The sequence below is a fragment of the Prionailurus bengalensis genome, chromosome B4 (genome assembly GCF_016509475.1).
Source record: "Prionailurus bengalensis isolate Pbe53 chromosome B4, Fcat_Pben_1.1_paternal_pri, whole genome shotgun sequence".
Lineage (NCBI taxonomy): Eukaryota > Metazoa > Chordata > Mammalia > Carnivora > Felidae > Prionailurus > Prionailurus bengalensis.
This window is the reverse complement of record NC_057358.1, coordinates 90,014,270-90,032,272: the sequence shown is the minus strand read 5'-3', so window position 1 is coordinate 90,032,272 and position 18,003 is coordinate 90,014,270. Positions and strand designations below refer to the sequence as shown.

The 18,003-nt window shown below is 40.7% G+C and overlaps 1 protein-coding gene across 2 annotated transcripts in view; it reads right to left on the bottom strand.

Moving 5' to 3' along the window:
- Window positions 1-18,003, bottom strand: part of TBC1D30 (TBC1 domain family member 30) — an 86,078-nt gene that overhangs the window by 16,207 nt on the left and 51,868 nt on the right. For both annotated transcript variants that reach the window (XM_043562952.1, XM_043562953.1), the window contains 4 exons: window positions 15,892-16,077; window positions 9,871-10,039; window positions 7,797-7,965; window positions 3,605-3,710 (listed from right to left, as the gene is read on the bottom strand). In XM_043562952.1, the coding sequence (XP_043418887.1) occupies window positions 3,605-3,710; window positions 7,797-7,965; window positions 9,871-10,039; window positions 15,892-16,077 (630 nt within the window). The remainder of the gene's footprint in view (window positions 1-3,604; window positions 3,711-7,796; window positions 7,966-9,870; window positions 10,040-15,891; window positions 16,078-18,003) is intronic.

The window sequence follows — 18,003 nt, the reverse complement described above, 5'->3', positions numbered from 1 at the left end:
AAACCTGTAGGTTGCCGTTGTCTCCCCATTTCTTTCTCCCTCACCCCATATCCACTTTCCGTGGCCAAGTCCCATCAATTTCGCCTTCTAAGTACTGTCTCTGTTCCATCCTTGTTTCTACCCTTCACTGCCTCTCACGGGCTCCTGCTGTCAGACTTGACCCTTTCAAGACCACCCTTCGCTGAGCTGCCCCTGTATCTGACAGAAGCCACAACTCAGACCATTTTCCTTCTCTCCTTAAAATGTTTCAGGTCTTCTTTTTCCCTTTCCAAAGGCTCCACAGAACCCCTAGAATTCCAGCAAGCACAATTTCACAACCTCTGACCTAAAAGGTCAAGTCCAATCCTTACCACAGGTTGTGGTCCTCCATATCCACACCAAACTGCTCATAGTTTCCTTCACATACTGTAAAGTTTTCCACTGCCATGTCTTTGCTTGTGCCCCTTCCTCAACCATGACTTCCCTTTCTGCTCTGCACCACTGCCTCCAACACACACACACACACACACACCTCACATGTGCATGCACCCACACATATACACACACATACATAGAGCCTGACCAACTCCATCTTTAAAAGGTAAAACCACACAATCATTTTTCTCAAGGAAGTCTTCTGACAGAGATGCTCGAAAATGTTTGGAGAAGTTAATATAAGACCTAGAAAACTAGGCTGAAGCATTTTATTTACTGCAGTTAGTAACAAGGAAGCACTGAAGGCATTATGAAGAACAATGAAATGACCAAAGCAGTGTGGACAATCACTCTGGCAGCAAAATGCCAATGCTATTAGAGCAGAGGGAATCTGGAAGGAGGGCCACCATATAAGTGTCGTTTAATTCAGCAAACATTTATTGAAAAAGAGAAGGCAGGAAATTAATCTCAGACTCTCAACAGATGTTTGCTTAATGAAGTAATAAATTTATTGAGCAGCTGTAGTAAAAGGCAAAGTGCTAAGTGTTCATGAGCAAAGCACAGGCTCTGTCCTCAAGGAGCTTAAAAATATCACTGAGGGGGCGCCTGGGTGGCTCAGTCGGTTAAGCATCCGACTTTGGCTCAGGTCCATGAGTTCAAGCCCTGCATTGGGCTCTGTGCTGACAGCTGAGAGCCTGGAGCCTGCTTCGGATTCTGTGTCTCCCTCTCTCTCTGCACCTCCCTCAAAGATAAATAAACTTAAGGGTGCCTGGGTGGCGCAGTCGGTTAAGCGTCCGACTTCAGCCAGGTCACGATCTCGCGGTCCATGAGTTCAAGCCCCGCGTCGGGCTCTGGGCTGATGGCTCAGAGCCTGGAGCCTGTTTCCGATTCTGTGTCTCCCTCTCTCTCTGCCCCTCCCCCGTTCATGCTCTGTCTCTGTCCCCCAAAAAATAAATAAACGTTGAAAAAAAAATTTTTTTTAATAAATAAATAAATAAATAAATAAACTTAAAAAAATTTTTTTAAATATCACTGAGGATATTACTGATTTAAGATAAATCACTGATTTAAGATACAGTCTTAAATCAAAGTAGAATGTGATGAATGTTCACAAGAGAGGTACAAAGAAAATGCCACAGTGATTCAGAGAAATGGGAGATGATTTCAGTTGAGACTATCAGAGAATGCTTCACAAAGGAGAGGGCATCTGAACTGGAACTTTTCATGAGGAGGCAGGCCTTAATCATGTGAAGGTAGATGGGAAAGACTGAACAGAGGGGGCACAGGTACAGAGGAGGCATATTCCCAGGGATTCCTGGGAGCGTGGAGCACAGCTTGACTTGACCAGAATAAGAAGAGGGTATGAAAGGGAGGAGCTAGGACAGTCGAGAGCACTGGATGATAAGTTGAGAAATCCATGCTTCATTTTGTAGGCAATGAGTAGCCAACAAAGTTTCATGAGCGAGGGGGAAGGGACAATATCCTAGAGTGCTGCCTTGGGCAGATGAATCAGGCAGTTCTGTGAGACATAAAGGATCCCATATGTGGAAAATGCCAAGCACAGACCTTGTACACAGAGCCATGTTCAAAAAGAGGTACTTCCCTCAGAGACAGAATGAGTGATGAAGCAATAGCCCTGAGATGTGTGAGAAGAGTCGGGATCATAGCACCAACGTCAGCATCACACAGAACACAGTCTGTCTTCTTCCTCTGAGACAGACAGGAAAGAAGAAAGAAGAGATGAGAAGGCAAAGAAAAGTTGAAATAAAAAAATATGAAGGGGTGCCTGAATGGCTCAGTCGGTTGAGCGTCAGATTTCAGCTCAGGTCATGATCTCACGGTTTGTGAGTTCAAGTCCCGTGTCGGGCTCTGTGCTGACAGCTCGGAGCCTGGAGCCTGCTTCAGATTCTGTCTCTCCCTCTCTCTCTGCCCCTCCCTGACTTGTGCTCTCTCTATATCAAAAATAAATAAATGAAAAAAATACATATATTTTAAAAAATATATGAATGTTCAGGGCAGTTCTATCAGGTGGTCAACATTCTCCAAATATAAGGGATTCTGAGGAGCTGGAAGTGCCAGGAAATGAGCAAAGGAATGGAAACTCCTTGCTTCTCAAGCCCGAAGTCAGGGCCTGAGTCTTCATTTTCCAATTTGTTGACTTGGCCCAGCACCCCCCAAACATAACCCCATGCATGGAACCCAACATAAAGGTAAAAGTTGAAACTCAGAAAAAAGAAAGAGAAATCACAGAGAAAGAAGAAACTAAGGCCCTAGGGCAACCTTGGACAAGACCCAGAGTTGGTCGGTGGGCAAAAGGAACAACCAGGAAGAGAAGCAGTAGTCAGAAGCATCAGAGGAGAATAAAGATAAAATCATGTTACAGAACCTAATGCAAGAGAGAATGTTAACAAATCTGTTATCTTTTTTATACTCACTATCGCTTTTAATGCCTTGGTGAATATGATAGTGAGATATAATAACATGCCAGAAAATAACAAAACTCTTCAAGTCTTTTTATATTATGATTAATATAGAACAACACGAGTAGAATATATGGGTAAAACAAATTACCAAAACACTGATTAGAATAATCTCCTTTGGTGGAGAGGCACCTGGGTGGCTCAGTTGGTTAAGCATTTGACTCTTGATTTTGGCTCAGGTCATGATCTCAGTCATGGGCTCGAGCTCCACTCGGGCTCCGTGCTGAGCATGGAGCCTTCTTGAGATTCTCTTTGTCCCTATGTCTCTGTCCCTCCCCCACTATTCTATATATAAAAAAACAAACATTTAAAAAAATTTTTAAAGAATAATTTCCTTTTCAACCCTCAATAATTTCTCCCTCAAAATAATATGTTGCCCCACAAGTCTCCCTTTATGAAGGTTAAGAATCAGATTCAGAAGAAGTACCTGGTAATTTGGGCGGGGGTGGGGTTTACAGGTTGGATTGCACGTTATGATTTTTAAGCAACGCAGCTTGAATGGAAGTATAACAAATATCCATTATTCATTTCTTCCTTCCTCTTGTGACACAGTGAGATTCTTATCAAATTATATATAGACTCTTGGTCAAATGAAAAACTAAATCTGATGGCTGGCCAAACATATTTCCCAAAATTGCTGCTGTGACACTGCCTATTCCCATAGCACCCAGCATTCCCAGAGCCAAAATGGGGCCATGCTGCCCACTCACCTGCATGAGTTCATGGCTTTCCAGAAGGTCATTCTCTAGCATCTCCTGGGTAAGGCGTCCCATGGTGCTGTAGAATTCGTCAGCTGTTTCACAGCATTCTATCTGCCTAGATAAAGAAAGAACAGAAAAAGGAATTATTTAGGACACCCGTGTTGTTTATCAGGCATATACTGCAGTTGCAACAGGATACAGTGCCTCTTGCCATTAAATTAATCAACTTAGCAATCAACAAAAACCACACTCCTGGGAACTTGTCTATGGCTTTGTCGTAGCTTGCATGTCCTGGCTTGAAATTCTCTGCTATTCCCAAATAAACCCATCTTTGCTGAATGCAGAGAAAAGATAAAAAAAAAAATACCAAAGGCAACGTAGATGTACTTATTACAGGGTGAGCTCTCATCTTTCCTACCCGCTCCCCAGCCTCACAGCCCCACCTGTGGCATCTTTATTATTTTTATTTGACACTGTCTACACAGCAGAATGCCTACCACCGATCAGATCTAAGGACCACAAAACTGGGTACTAAAGAACAATTATCCGCTGTAGGGAATCTGGGGCTTTTAATCTACAAATGAGGAGATCACTGATAAAAATGAAACCAAGCCACAGTAGAAAGGAAAGTGAAAAATACGAGAACTTTCTCTGTATATTTCATCATCCACAGGATGTTTTCACGGGCAGAAATTTTTCACTTCTTCTCAGGACACTGCTGCTAGTTGGAGATTACATCCTGCTTCCTCCATGTGCTTCTATACATAAATAAGAATCTGTCGGGGCACCTAGGTGGCTCAGTCAGGTGAGGTCTGACTTCAGCTCAGGTCATGATCTCACAGTTTGTGAGGTGGAGCCCTGCATCAGGCTCACTGCTATCAGCGCAGAGCCTGCTTTGGATCCTCTGTCTCCTCTCTCTCTGTCCCTTCCCAGCTTGTGCTCTCTCTCAAAAATAAATAAATATTAAAAAGAAAGAGAGAAAAAAAGAGTCTGTCACTTGGCAACCTATAAGGCAGGTTATACTTTCAACCTTCTTCTAGAAGGGAAAAAAATTTAATAGTCTAAAGCAAAGAGCACTGTGTATTTGTTTTATTTATTACAATGTTTTTTGGATAGTAGGATAATTTTATTTGCCCACCGACATAAGACCTTCTCTTTGACATGCACTAATGTCGGGGAATTTCCACGGAGCCATCCAAAAAATATATAATGATGGAAAAACTTCAGGTTCTGGAGTGTTCTTCAATCCCACTGTCACTAAATGAAATAGACCATTGAAATGCTATTACAAAGATACAGAGTGGCATGTGGGCATAACTGAAAAAGTGGTTACGTTTACCCTAGAGGGTGAGGAAGAGAAATAATGCTTCAGATGAGTTCTGAAAAATATCCTCCAGGTTGACAAGAAAGAAAAAGCGCTCCAAAGACATGGATGCAGGAGACAGCAGGCCCTCTCCAGGCCCTGCAAGGAGCTCCATGCAACCAAAGTTGGCCAGAAGGTCTACGTGGCCAGAGGGAGAGAGCAAGAGCTCAGGGTACAGAGCTGCAGACAGCAGATGGCAAAGGCCTCAGATGCCGGCTGAGCCTCCTCAGGGCAAGAGTCACCGAAAGGTGCTGAACAGGGAGTGTGAGAGCACATGTGCCCTTGGCAAGGTTGGCTGGAGGTCGCATGGCAAGTGTAGAGTATGGCGGGGAGACGAGGAAGGAAACACCACGCTAGGCCTGGCATGAGGCCAAAGCATAGGGTCAGAGAAGAAAGGCTACATTAAGAGAGATGCCAGCGAAGGTGAGCTGACAGTCCATGGCTTACATATTCCAAAAGCACCGCTGGTGTGAGAGGAAGAAATGCCAAGCTGTTGGAATAAACTGAATGGAGAGGTCCCATGGAGATGTTGTTCGTGATTTTTCCAGTGCAAAGTTTGTGGGGAAGAATACAGGCCCTGGAGTCAGAAAGATCCAGGATTAAGCCCCAGCTCTGCGACTCATGAGCTGTGTGACCATGAACTAGTTAATTAACCCTCCGGGGGTAGCTTTCTCATTGAAAAGGCAGGGAGAATAATCCTACCTACTTCACAGGATTATGCAAAGAACTGAATGAGAAAATGTGTTTAAGCCACCTGACAGAATGATGGCACTGTAGGCACTTGGTGATGTATACTGGTTGCCCTTCCTTTTGCTGAACAAGTTGCAGGTTCAAAAAATGTAGAAGTGGAGTGAGCAAAGACTCTGAAACATTTAAAGTCCTACCAGTCTGATTCATATATCCCCTGAATTTCATAAACGATAGCTATTTATTATCTGTAGATTCACATAATTAAAAGTGCAGATTCTAGGGGTTCTTGGCTAGTTCAGTCAGTGGATCGTGCGACTCTTGATCTTGGGGTTGTGGGTTCAGGCCCTGCATCAGGTATAGAGACTACTTATAAATAAAATCTTAAAAAAAAAAAAAAAAAAGTACAGATTCTAAAGTCAGGATACCTGGGCTCAAAATCAGGCTGTCCACTCACTGAGTGACTTTGGGCAATTTACTTAACTTATCTGGGGCTCAGTTCCCACATCTGTAAAATGGGGATGATAACAGTCCTTGCCTTGTGAAATGCAAGGACTAAACGAGTTAGTTTCACATCTAGCATGCTTAGAACAATGCTTGTCCATTGCAAGCACTCCATGAATATTGGATATTAAGTGTATCTGTTATTATTTCAACAGTGTGACATCCCTGGGAGGACCACAGGGATAAATTCTGATCCTGCAGATAATGGATAGATGGGAGTAAAAACAGAATCGCTTCTTTTCTTCCTGCCCCATAATTAAGAACACAAAGGTTACTAGAACTCAGCACACACTTAAGTGCTACACCATTTTAATCCTATAAACTAGTTACCCAGCAACTGGACTATCAGACCCACAGAAACCATCAAAGTGCAAAGAGTTTCAGGCATACAGTAGGTTGGAAACACATGACTACAGAAAAATATAGATACTGGGGGAGGGGGGGATGAAAAGATAAGTAGACAGCACACCAAATCCCCAGAAGACTCATCTATTTGCCTAGCTGAAAAGCAGTGCACGATAAAACAAAGGCAAATGAGATAGCTATGTGATGTTTAAAAATACTTATACACAATAATGATCTTTCTACATCCCTGAATTGATAGTTGGTGGATCTTTCTTGCAAAAAGTATGAAATGCTACAAGTCTCCCAGGAAACAACTTATCATAAATAAAAAGTCTAGTTAAAAGGTTTTTGAAACAAAACACTGGCAGTGATTTATTAGTTTTCTGACATGTTGTCTATGAGTACCCACTCAAGTCATTTATAGCTCTAAGAAAGAAACATTAACAACTTCTCTGAATCTTAACTATAACAATTGTCCTATAACCATAACTGTTGTCCTCTCCATTACCCAGAAGGTAAAATTTTAATGTAATAGTCATAATATACTAGAGATGGGTGAAAATACCCTCCTTTTTATAGTTCTGCTACTGGTAACAAATGTAAATAACATCTATGTGGCAATATGTTTAATAGTAATAGGTTTCATCATAGAATTAATTCTTGATAGAAGGAAAGAAGTTCCATGTGTTCTACCTTTTTTTTAAATAGGCTCCCTACTCAAAGTGGGTCTAGAACTCACGACCCTGAAATTAAGAGTCACATCCGTTATCGACTGAGGCAGCCAGGCGCCCCCTGTGTGTTCTACTATTGACTATGTACTAAGCACCACAGAGATACCTTATACACATCATCTCATTTAATTCTATCGTGATCCTGAAAGGCAGAACTAAACAAATAATAAAAATTCAAAAAATAATCCAAATCATGAATGTTAACTAACAAGCCCACCTACTCCTCTCCAGATCTTCCTCTTCTAAGTTCCTCTCCCTCCCCCTCTTCCCAATTAGAGTCCAGGGAGAAGCTGCCAAAAGTAAGCCAGCCAGGATACTAGCAGTGAAGAGGAGGAAGAGATCTGCAGACCCGAAAAAGCTTACCCCCTTCCCCAACATAGATTCTATTTGCCGCACCCCCCCACCCAACAATCAAGAAATCAGCCAAGTAAGATTTCAGAAGGCTAAAGCAATTCAACAAAGTTCCCAAATTTCTCTCTTGCTCACACCTAAATACAGATGCTTTCCACATTAGAGCACAGAACTTCTTAAGGCCCTCCACACCAGAGAACAGAAGGGGGAAATCACTTACTCTCCCAATTTTGCCCAGATGGCCAGCGACACCCTCAGGATGATTTCCGAACCTTCAAAGAAGACTGAATCCCAAATCTTTAAGACTGTATGGTTAGGGAGGCACGTAGCAAAAAGAGTCAGAAACCACTGCATCGTGAAGACATTCGTCAGTGGGGGCTCATATCCACCTGAAATGAATCAAATACTCTATGTTACTTCAGAATTGATGTTTTGCAAGATATAAAAATACCCTCATTCAATCTTCCATGCCCACTAAACATGTTACATTTCCTGACTGATTTCTTCATATCTCTAATTCTGGTTCTTTCCTCCTTTTTTCCTTCTTTTTTTTTTTTTTTGGAAGAACGTAAGTGTGTCTGGTAAAAATCTCAGTAATATAACCTTCACAAATTCTTTATATTTCAGAAATCTTAACCTAAAACTTTATTTGGCTCTACCTATTTATTTTGTGGTGCTAAAAATTAGGGAGAACGTTTTCCTCACCAAAAACAGGATTAAAAGAAAGGATTTTTCGCCTCTCAAAACCTGAATTCAATTTTCAAAATCTCATAAAGCCCACTTTTATTCAAATGCTACTGATAAAAACAAGGCTCCTTATGAAATTACTTGTCTACTTCTTAAATTATGCACAGCTCTCAGACCACAGTGGAATTAAACTAGAAATAAATAACAGAAAGAGAGCTGGAAAATCCCAAAGTATCTGTAGATTAAACAACATGAAATTTTAAAATATTTTGAACTAAACCATACACACAGCTCACAATGAAGTTTGTGAATTCACCAAAAACACAAAGCTCCCTCCTACTTCCTGGAATGGCATTAAGTATGTATTTTATGAAATAAAAAATGTAGATGTTTAAACTGATCCTCCCTCCAAGTTAATCAGACTGTGCATTTACCCAAGGATAAGCAAAAAAAAAAAAGCTCTAGTCTCATTTCCTCTCTTAAAGAACAAAGGAGCATCTTTTTTCAGAGACTTAGAATCTAAAGGCAGCACTTATAAGCAAGTGCAGGACTTATGGAGGAAAACGTAGGGCCGAGGAAAGCATGTCTGACATGGGACAGGCAAGGTGGTCTATCTGGAAGCACTATGAAATCCACACAGGTGCATAATTACACTGCACGGCCAAATTAAATGAGATTATTCAAATGGTTTAGAAGGAAATGCTGAGAGACTCCCAGGTGTCACTAAAATTTCCAGTGTACTGTAATCACAGATTAGGTCTTCAGATCGTTTCAAATTTTCCCAGATTTGAATGTGTGGGTGGGGGCTGGCAACCGATCACCGGAAACACAGCAAAGCTCTCACTGTTTTCCTGGTATCCTGAGCATAGCCAGGGAAGCGCAGGCAGTGGGTACATTCACAGCCGTTAGCTGGGGTGCTTCGGAAAGCTGGGGGATGCCCACCAGACAGCAGCGACTCGGAGCTGCTTACAGACCCGAGTTTCCATCCCGGTCTCAACCTAGTGCCTTCCTTCAGGGTGCAGATTCTAGCTGGCCGTCCTGGAGAGCCCTTCTCCAGAATGAGCTGACCCACTCATCTCTGGTAAATCTAAATACCCTTACCATGAATAGATAAAAGGAGCAATTAAACGTTTCAATCCAAAAGACTATTGACGTATCTCCTAAAACTTAATGAAAACACATATTCCTCTCTCCATAGCCTCAGCAGTTCAGGCAAAACCGTAGTCTGAGTGAAATTATACCTGTCGCTCTGTTTTAAAGAACTCCTATAAGATAGGTGCCAGCTTAGAGCAGCGTAACTAGATGGTAAGACATGGACACCATTCTTCACCTAGAGTGCAATACATCATTTCAGTTGTTGATCTCATACTGCGAAAGTATTAGGTTCTTGACTGACTTCCTAACCATGACCAGTTAGAGGTTCAGCATGTGGCCCTATCATTTTTTCAGTTCTATTCTTGTTCTCTAGCAATCTATTTCACTGCACCGTACTCTCACTAACAGAACTACCCGAAAACAAGTATTTCCATTCAAGGTTTAGGTTCAGATGTACAGTGGAATCAAAGTAAAATATTTTCACAGGTATAAGAGCACTGAATCATCACTACCTCCACTTTCCTTGTTTGCAGTTCTCTGAAGGGTATCCAGGTGCTGAGATAATTCAGGGAGCTTCAGTCTCAAGAGATCTCTGAAGACAGCCATATCCACAGACAATGCCCGGAGATTATTGACAAAATAGCTTTCAGGAAGTACCTTATCAATAAGGTAAATCATAATCTGAAGAAAAATACAAAGAATAAGATTACTTCTTAAAACCTGGGATCCCTAACATGTCCTAAATAGAAGGGACATATTCAAAAATGCGGTTAGCCAAAGTACACCATTCTTTAAATGTGTCAGTCTAAAGTTTCTAGATGGGCCACTAGACCTAAGTTCACCCCCAAAGTAGCTGTGCTTATACAACCTTCCGCCCCACTCAGAAGTGATGGAGCACATACTTCATCAGCAGCCAGCAAGAATCTCAATGCTGGCTCCCTGATGTCAGCACAGTTTTACAACCTTAGTATGAAAACCAAGAGCTGAACCATCATAAAACACCGCAACTAAAGCAAGTCTCAGGATTCACTTAGCATCAGCTCAGAAACTGATAGTGGCTTTCCCCTCCCAGGAGACTGCAACAAGGTTTCGTTTGAATACACGGTATTTCTAAAATCTGGATTTCTCTCATAAGATTGTCTCACAAGTTCTTCAAATTACTCTTTTCATTCTGACTTTTCTACTTGCATTACCTTTTCTAAGATATCAAGAACCACTAGATTGACTGAGCAGAACACACAAGGGTTCTATAAGTCAATCTCCGGTTCTTTCCCCATCAGCTCTGCTAGGTCTTCCCCCACCCCAGAAAACCACGGAGTCCCCACAACCCAGGAAAAACATGATTAAGAATAGAATCATAGCTAACCCTATATGTTGGTAGAGAAGTAGCTGTCTCACATTTTGACTTTTCTGTCTAACACAAAACTCTATTTTCCAAGAAAATTATCTCCCAGACCTGACAAGGGCCCATTTGTCCCTCATCCCTGGCTTGTAATTTCTACTTTTTCGGGTCACAGTTTTGACTAATAAAGCTGGGCCATACTCTTGAGAAGGTCCCTCGGAGACCTTTATTCCAAGAGTGGACAGGTAGAGCTTAGCAATAAAAGGAGCACAGCATATTCAATCTGTAGAGGAAGGAAGTCCTAGAGAGACTGGGGCCAGTTGAGGGGGAATGCAGAGGTCCGAGAGAACGGAGTATCCTGGTGGGGACCTTGCACTCTACTTCTAAGGAGAAGAGGGACTTACAAGATCACAAAGGTAAAATTTAAAACTAAGAGTCTCTCTATTACTGCACTTTCTATCTAAGGATATAATAGAGAGAGAGACACTTAAGCTTTAAAAAGAAATCATGGGGGTGTCTGGGTGGCTCAGTCGGTTGAGCCTTCGACTTTAGGTTTCGGCTCAGGTCATGATCTTGGGGTTGGTGAGTTCAAACCCTGCACAGAGCCCTGCACTGGCCATGCGGAGCCTGCTTAGGATTCTCTCTCTCCCCCTCTCTGCCCCTCCCCTCCTTGCTCTCTCTCTCAAAATAAATAAACTTAAAAAAAGAAGATAGCAGTTAGCAATTAAAAAATAAAAAAGAAACTATGATCTCTCAAAATTACACAAAACAAGAAAAACAAATTTCCAATTATCATAGTAATTCTTATGACACAATGAAATTATCTGTCCAAAGGCATCTCTAAGTCTGACATAGGACATAAGAGATAGCTGTGCGTTTTGTTAGGTATGTCACTCCACCCATCACTATATTTCAAAGACCACACATTGGGGGAAAAAAAGGATAAATAATGGCAATAGAGCAAAACATTTCTTCAACAAATGGTGTTGGAATAAGTGGACATCTACATGCCAAAAAATGAATCTAGACACAAAAATTACACCTTTCACAAAAAAAATGACTCAAAATAGATCACAGACCTAAACATAAAATGCAAAACTATAAAACTCCTAGAAGACAGCATAGTCTAGATGATCTCGGGTATGGTGATGACTTTTTAGATACAACAGCAAAGGATACAATCCATGAAAAAAGTCACTGGAAGCTAGATTTCTTTAAATAAAAACTTCTGTTTTGTGAAAGACAATGTCAAGAGGATAAGAAAACAAGCCACAGACTGGGAGCAAATATTTGCAGAAGACACGTATGATAAAAGACTATTACCCAAAATACACAAAGAACTCTGAAAGCTCAAAATAAAATAATCAGTAGGATCAAATGGACCAAAGACTTTAACAGATACCTCACCAAAGATGTGTTTGGATGGCAAATAAGCATATGAAAAGATGCTTCACATCATATGTCATCAGGGAAATTCAAATTAAAATGAGATACCACTGCACACCTATTAGAATGGCAAAAATCTGGAATGCTGACACCACCAAGTGCTGACCAGGATGTGGAGCAACAGGAACTCTCATTCGTCCCTGGCGGGAACGCAAAATTGGATAGTCACTTGGGAAGACAGTTTGGAAGTTTCTTACAAAATCAAATATACTCTTACCATATGATCCAGCAATCACACTCCTTGGTAGTTACCCAAAGGAAGTGAAAACTCACATCTACACAAAAACCTGCACATGGATGTTTATGGAAGCTTTATTCATATCTGCCAAAACTTGGAAGCAACAGAGATGTCCTTCAGTAGGTGAATGGAAAAACAAACTACATACAGCCAGACAATGGAATATTATTCAGTACTAAAAATAAATGAGCCATCAAGCCATGAAAAGACATGAGGAACTTTAAACGTTTTTATTTATTTTTGAGACAGAGAGAGACAGAGCATGAACGGGGGAGGGTCACAGAGAGAGGGAGACACAGAATCTGAAACAGGCTCCAGGCTCTGAGCTGTCAGCACAGAGCCCGACGCGGGGCTCGAACTCACAGACTGTGAGATCATGACCTGAGCCGAAGTCGGACACTCAACCGACCAAGCCACCCAGGCGCCCCAAGACATGAGGAACTTTAAATGCATATCACTAAATGAAAGAAGCCAATCTGAAAAGGCTTCATACTCTGATTCCAGCTATATGACTTTCTGGAAAGGGTAAGACTGTGGAGACAGTTAAAAGATCACTGGTTGCCAGGGGTGAGGGCAGGGGGAATGAATAGGCAGAGCACAGAGCATTGTTGGGGCAGTGAACACCCTCTCTACAAATACTTTAATGACGAATACATGTCGTTAAACATTTGTCCAAACCCACAGAATGTACAACACCAAGAGTGAGTCCTAATGGAAACTACGGACTTTAGGTGATTATGACCCATTGATACAGGTTCATGGATTGTAACAAATGTACCTTTGAGAAGTGATGGTGATAATGGGGGAGGCTACACATGTGTTGGGGCAGGGGGCATATAGAACATCTGTGTCTTCCACTCAGTTTTGCTGTGAGCCTGAAACTGCTCTAAAAAAATTATGTATTTTTTAAAAAATAACTAATGAAGGAGCGTCAAAATTTTAACAAGTAGTTAAAAAATAGTTACTAAGAAAAAACAGTAAGTGCTGAAAAGCAAGGAAATGGTTCACCTCCTTCTAAAATATATATCTGCCTAATAATTAAAACTTGCAAAAAAAAAAATTTGCAGAGGCCAAAATAGCTGCTAAAAAACACGGATACCAATATCTTCCTTTGCACCTGAAATGATTCTTCATGAATCTAATCTTCCTCTGCATATTCAATGTCTAACCACAAGATTCCTAAATGATGATGATGTCATTTCATTTCACAGAGTTCATTTTCTTAGAGGCAGAAATATAAATATGCAGCTCCTCAGCTTTATCTAATCCATCTTTTTTATGTGCATTTAGTTTCCCAAGTATCACTGAGCCTTTCCATGATTTGATTGGCATGTATATCCCCTCCCCCAAACTACTCCACCTCACCTGCTAACCTGAATTGCTTATTCTAACTTTTCAACAGAACAGTTCTCATTTTATAGGCATAGAAATTACATCTGAAAAGAAAAAATTGACTAAAGCTGATAGACTGAGTAAACAAAACTGCTTCTTGATAAAAAACGTTTTAAACGTTTAAATTCATACATTTATTTGTCGCCGGCTCCTCCCTCCCCCACTTATTTGATGAACATGTAGCTTCAGAGCTGTTTCCTTAAATACGCGAATGGAAAAAGTGAAAGGGTGAATATGGATTTAGACTATGTCAGGCTGGCTTTATAATTAATTCCACCATAATACATACAAAACGAGAAGGAATATTTGTTTGTTTGTCCGTATGACATTAGTCAGTGATTGGAAATATCATTAAGATTATTTACCACAATCAAACACAAGGCTGGGGTTGGGGGAGGCTCTTGAATACAAAGACTAAGTATCTATTCCACCCATCACAAAGCATTGTAATCAATAGCAGATTAAGAGTTCAAACATGAATAAGCAACCCCATATTGCCCCAAGCTAATAAGGGAGTAGTCATCCTGTACATGTGAAATGCTTCATTTCTCATAAAGATTATTTCTGGTGATTCACTGACTCACATTCCAACACATAAGCTTAAATTGCTTGTGACCCATCTCAAAGTGTTTCCAGAATTTTTTTTTTAACAAATAAAGGTTCCAGGTATCAAAGATTAAAAGATAATTCACCTCCACAACCTTTCTCCATGCAAATACCTTCCATAATATACACTCACTTTCAGCCTACCTCCTCCATACCTCACCCCATATGTGAAAGAGTAAAGCAATCCAGTAACAAGACCCAACCTGAATTAAGCATAACTTGTGGGAAAGTAGGAAGTTTCTAACATGACCCTTCGTGTCCCACCTCTTGGTAGTCACACCCTTGTGTAAGACCTTCCCCTTGAGTAAGAGCTAGCCTTAGTGACTGGCTTCTAATGAATAGGATGTAACAAAAATGAAAATGTAACTGATAATAGGCTACAAGTCGGCAAATGAATCTCTCCTACCTTGTTCATTCTCTTTTACTCTCTTATTCTGAGGGATGCTGGCCGCCTTGTTGAGATACGGAGACATGGCAAAGAACTAAAAAAGGCCTCCAGCCAACAGCCAGCCAGACTTAGGCCCTCAGTCCAACAACCTGTGAGAAATTAAATCTTGCCAACAACCACATGAACAAATTTGGAAGTGAATGCTGTCCCCAAGTGAGCTTTCAGATGAGACTGCAGACCCAGCCAACAGTTTTGATGTCACAACAATATGACTTTGAGCCAGCTAGGCTGCACTCAGATTCCTGACTCCAAGAAACTATGAGGTAAATCATGTTTGCTATTTTAAGTAGCTAATTTGTTATGCAGCAATGGATAATTAATACAATTAGTATTCAACTTGCTTTAAAAATATGATGTTTCAGGGGCACCTGGGTGGCTCAGTCAGTTGAGCGTCTGACCTTAGCTCAGGTCATGATCTCACAGTTTGTGAGTTCCAGTCCTGCGTCAGGCTCTGTGCTGACGGCTCAGCGCCTGGAGCCTGCTTTGGATTCTGTGTCTTCATCTCTCTCTGCCCCTCCCCCACTCATGTTCTGTCTCTCTCTCTCTCTCTCTCTCTCTCTCTCTCTCAAAAATAAACATTAAAAAAAAATTTTAGGGGCGCCTGGGTGGCGCAGTCGGTTAAGCGTCCGACTTCAGCCAGGTCACGATCTCGCGGTCCGTGAGTTCGAGCCCCGCGTCGGGCTCTGGGCTGATGGCTCAGAGCCTGGAGCCTGTTTCCGATTCTGTGTCTCCCTCTCTCTCTGCCCCTCCCCCGTTCATGCTCTGTCTCTCTCTGTCCCAAAAAATAAATAAACGTTGAAAAAAAAAATTAAAAAAAAAAAATTTTAAAGATATGCTGTTTCATAAACAAGACTAAAAACATAATGATTCTACTCACATTTGGCAGTTACATGAGTCCATCACTTGACCTGGCTTTAACGTGGGGGAAATGTTATTATGGGTAATTACAAATGCACAGCAAACCCCTTGGAAGGCGGTGGGTCGTCAAGGAAGAGATATTACAGTTCCAACGTCTGACTCTCAGACAGTTTCAGTTGCCCTCTTCAGAGCCTGATACTCACTTTCAGTGCATCCCCTTCATTGCCTTCCACCACTTCCAGAATTAGAGCAGCCAGGATGTTAAAGCCTTGGCAGTAACCAACATTCTTGTTCCATCGAGCATAGGCCAAAAGGACCCGTTTTAACACAACCCTGTCCTGCTCAGCCTCCTGGCCACAGTAAGAACTGCAGCCTGTGCGGTGAAGATCCTAAAGAAGAGAAACAATTATCTTTTCTAATGGCTCCTTATTTTCTCTACAAAAAAATAAATAAATAAAAAGCCTTTAGTTGTATCTCTGCTTCAGCACTAAATAGAATATGTATTTTAGTTTTTTATTATTTTTATTTTATTTTATTTTTGATTATTTTTCTAAGTTTATTTATTCTGAGAGGGTAGAGAGGGACAAAGAGAGAGGGAGAGGAAGAATCCCAAGCAGGCTCCGAGCTGTCAGCACAGAACCCATCATGGGGCTTAAACTCACTAAATTTGAGATCATGACCTGAGCCAAAACCAAGAGTTAGACACTTAACCAACTAAGTCACCCAGGTGCCCCAACATGGATTTTAGTTTTTAAAACTATATATGTACCCTAGACACAAGCCAAAAACAATTTTTTAAATTTTCTTTCTCCTAACATTTTCTAATATGCAAAGATACATTTTTTATTCGGATATGCAAAGATACAGTTTTATTCGGATATAGTTGACTAAGGACATTTTCAAGGGGAATTTCAGTCAAATTTTCTAAATTTCTTTCTAATTTTCTATTAAAGTTGTTTCCAGAAGTGATACAAATGTGATTCAGAATTAACAAAAATTGCATTATAATTCTATATAAATTGACAGTTTCTTTTAATACTAGGTCTCAGATAAAACAACGGTCACGTCAATACACACGTGATAGATGCTAACATTATTCCTTTCTCGAAAACACAATGTAATATTTACCTATTAAAACTCTAATATTAAGGAGAAAAATCAAAATAGCAAAAAATGCAATCTATATTGCAGAGAGACAGAAAAATTATTCTGTCCAAGACACAGAAATCTTTCTATCTAAATTGGTTTATAAATTTGTATAAAAAGGACAGAAACATTTGTTGTACTTTAATATTTAATGAGAGCAATATATATCATTTAATAACTAAGCAGAGATTATGATTTTCATGAGCTAATGTCATTTTACTGACAGAGCATTTACTTCAATGAGAAAAATGAAACATTCTCTTAATAACATGATTGTTATAAAATGTACATTGCCTTAATTCACAATTTAAACAGAAAGAAAATATTTCAAATATGGAATACTTTGAGGCACCTGGGTGGCTCAGTCAGTTAAGCATCTGACTTCGGCTCAGTCATGATCTCACAGTTCAGGGGTTCAAGCCCTGCATCGGGCTCTCTGCTGTCAGCGCTGAGCCTGCTTCTGACCCTCTGTCCCCCTCTCATTATGCCCCTCCACCACCTGCTTGTTCACGCTCACTCAAAAATAAATGAAAACATTTTTTAAAAATATATGGAATACTTCATTTCTGAGAAACATTCTGAAATTCCAAATAAAGAGCTGAAATATGGATAGTGCAGACACTTTTAAAACATACAAAATAAATTTTATAATTGTTTTCAACATTTGTCTGAAACAGACCAAGTTAGATCACATAGAAACTTCTTTTAGTTAGTACTTCCTCATGAGAAAAGTATCTTCAAATCTGCCAAAACCTTAGCCATCTTCCGGTGGCCAAAATTTATGAAACAACTTCCCTTTTAAAACCCTAGCTTAGGGGTACGTGGGTGGCTCAGTCGGTTAAGCCTCTGACCCATGCTTTCAGCTCAGGTCATGATGTCATGGTTCATGAGTTCGAGCCCCACGCTGACAGCACAGAGCCTGCTTGGGATTCTCTCCCTCTCTCTCTATCCCTCCACCACTCACACACGCACTCACGTGCATGCTCTCTCTCTCTCTCTCACTCACTCAAAATAAATAAATAAGCATTAAAAATAACCCAACTTAGCATTACACTGTAATGAACTCATAAAACCAAAAGCCATGTGCTGGAGGTTTATGTAAGAAAACAGTAGTGGGATCAAATTGAATCAGCATCCTTGGCTTTTGGCAACAGGCCCTAATCAACTGT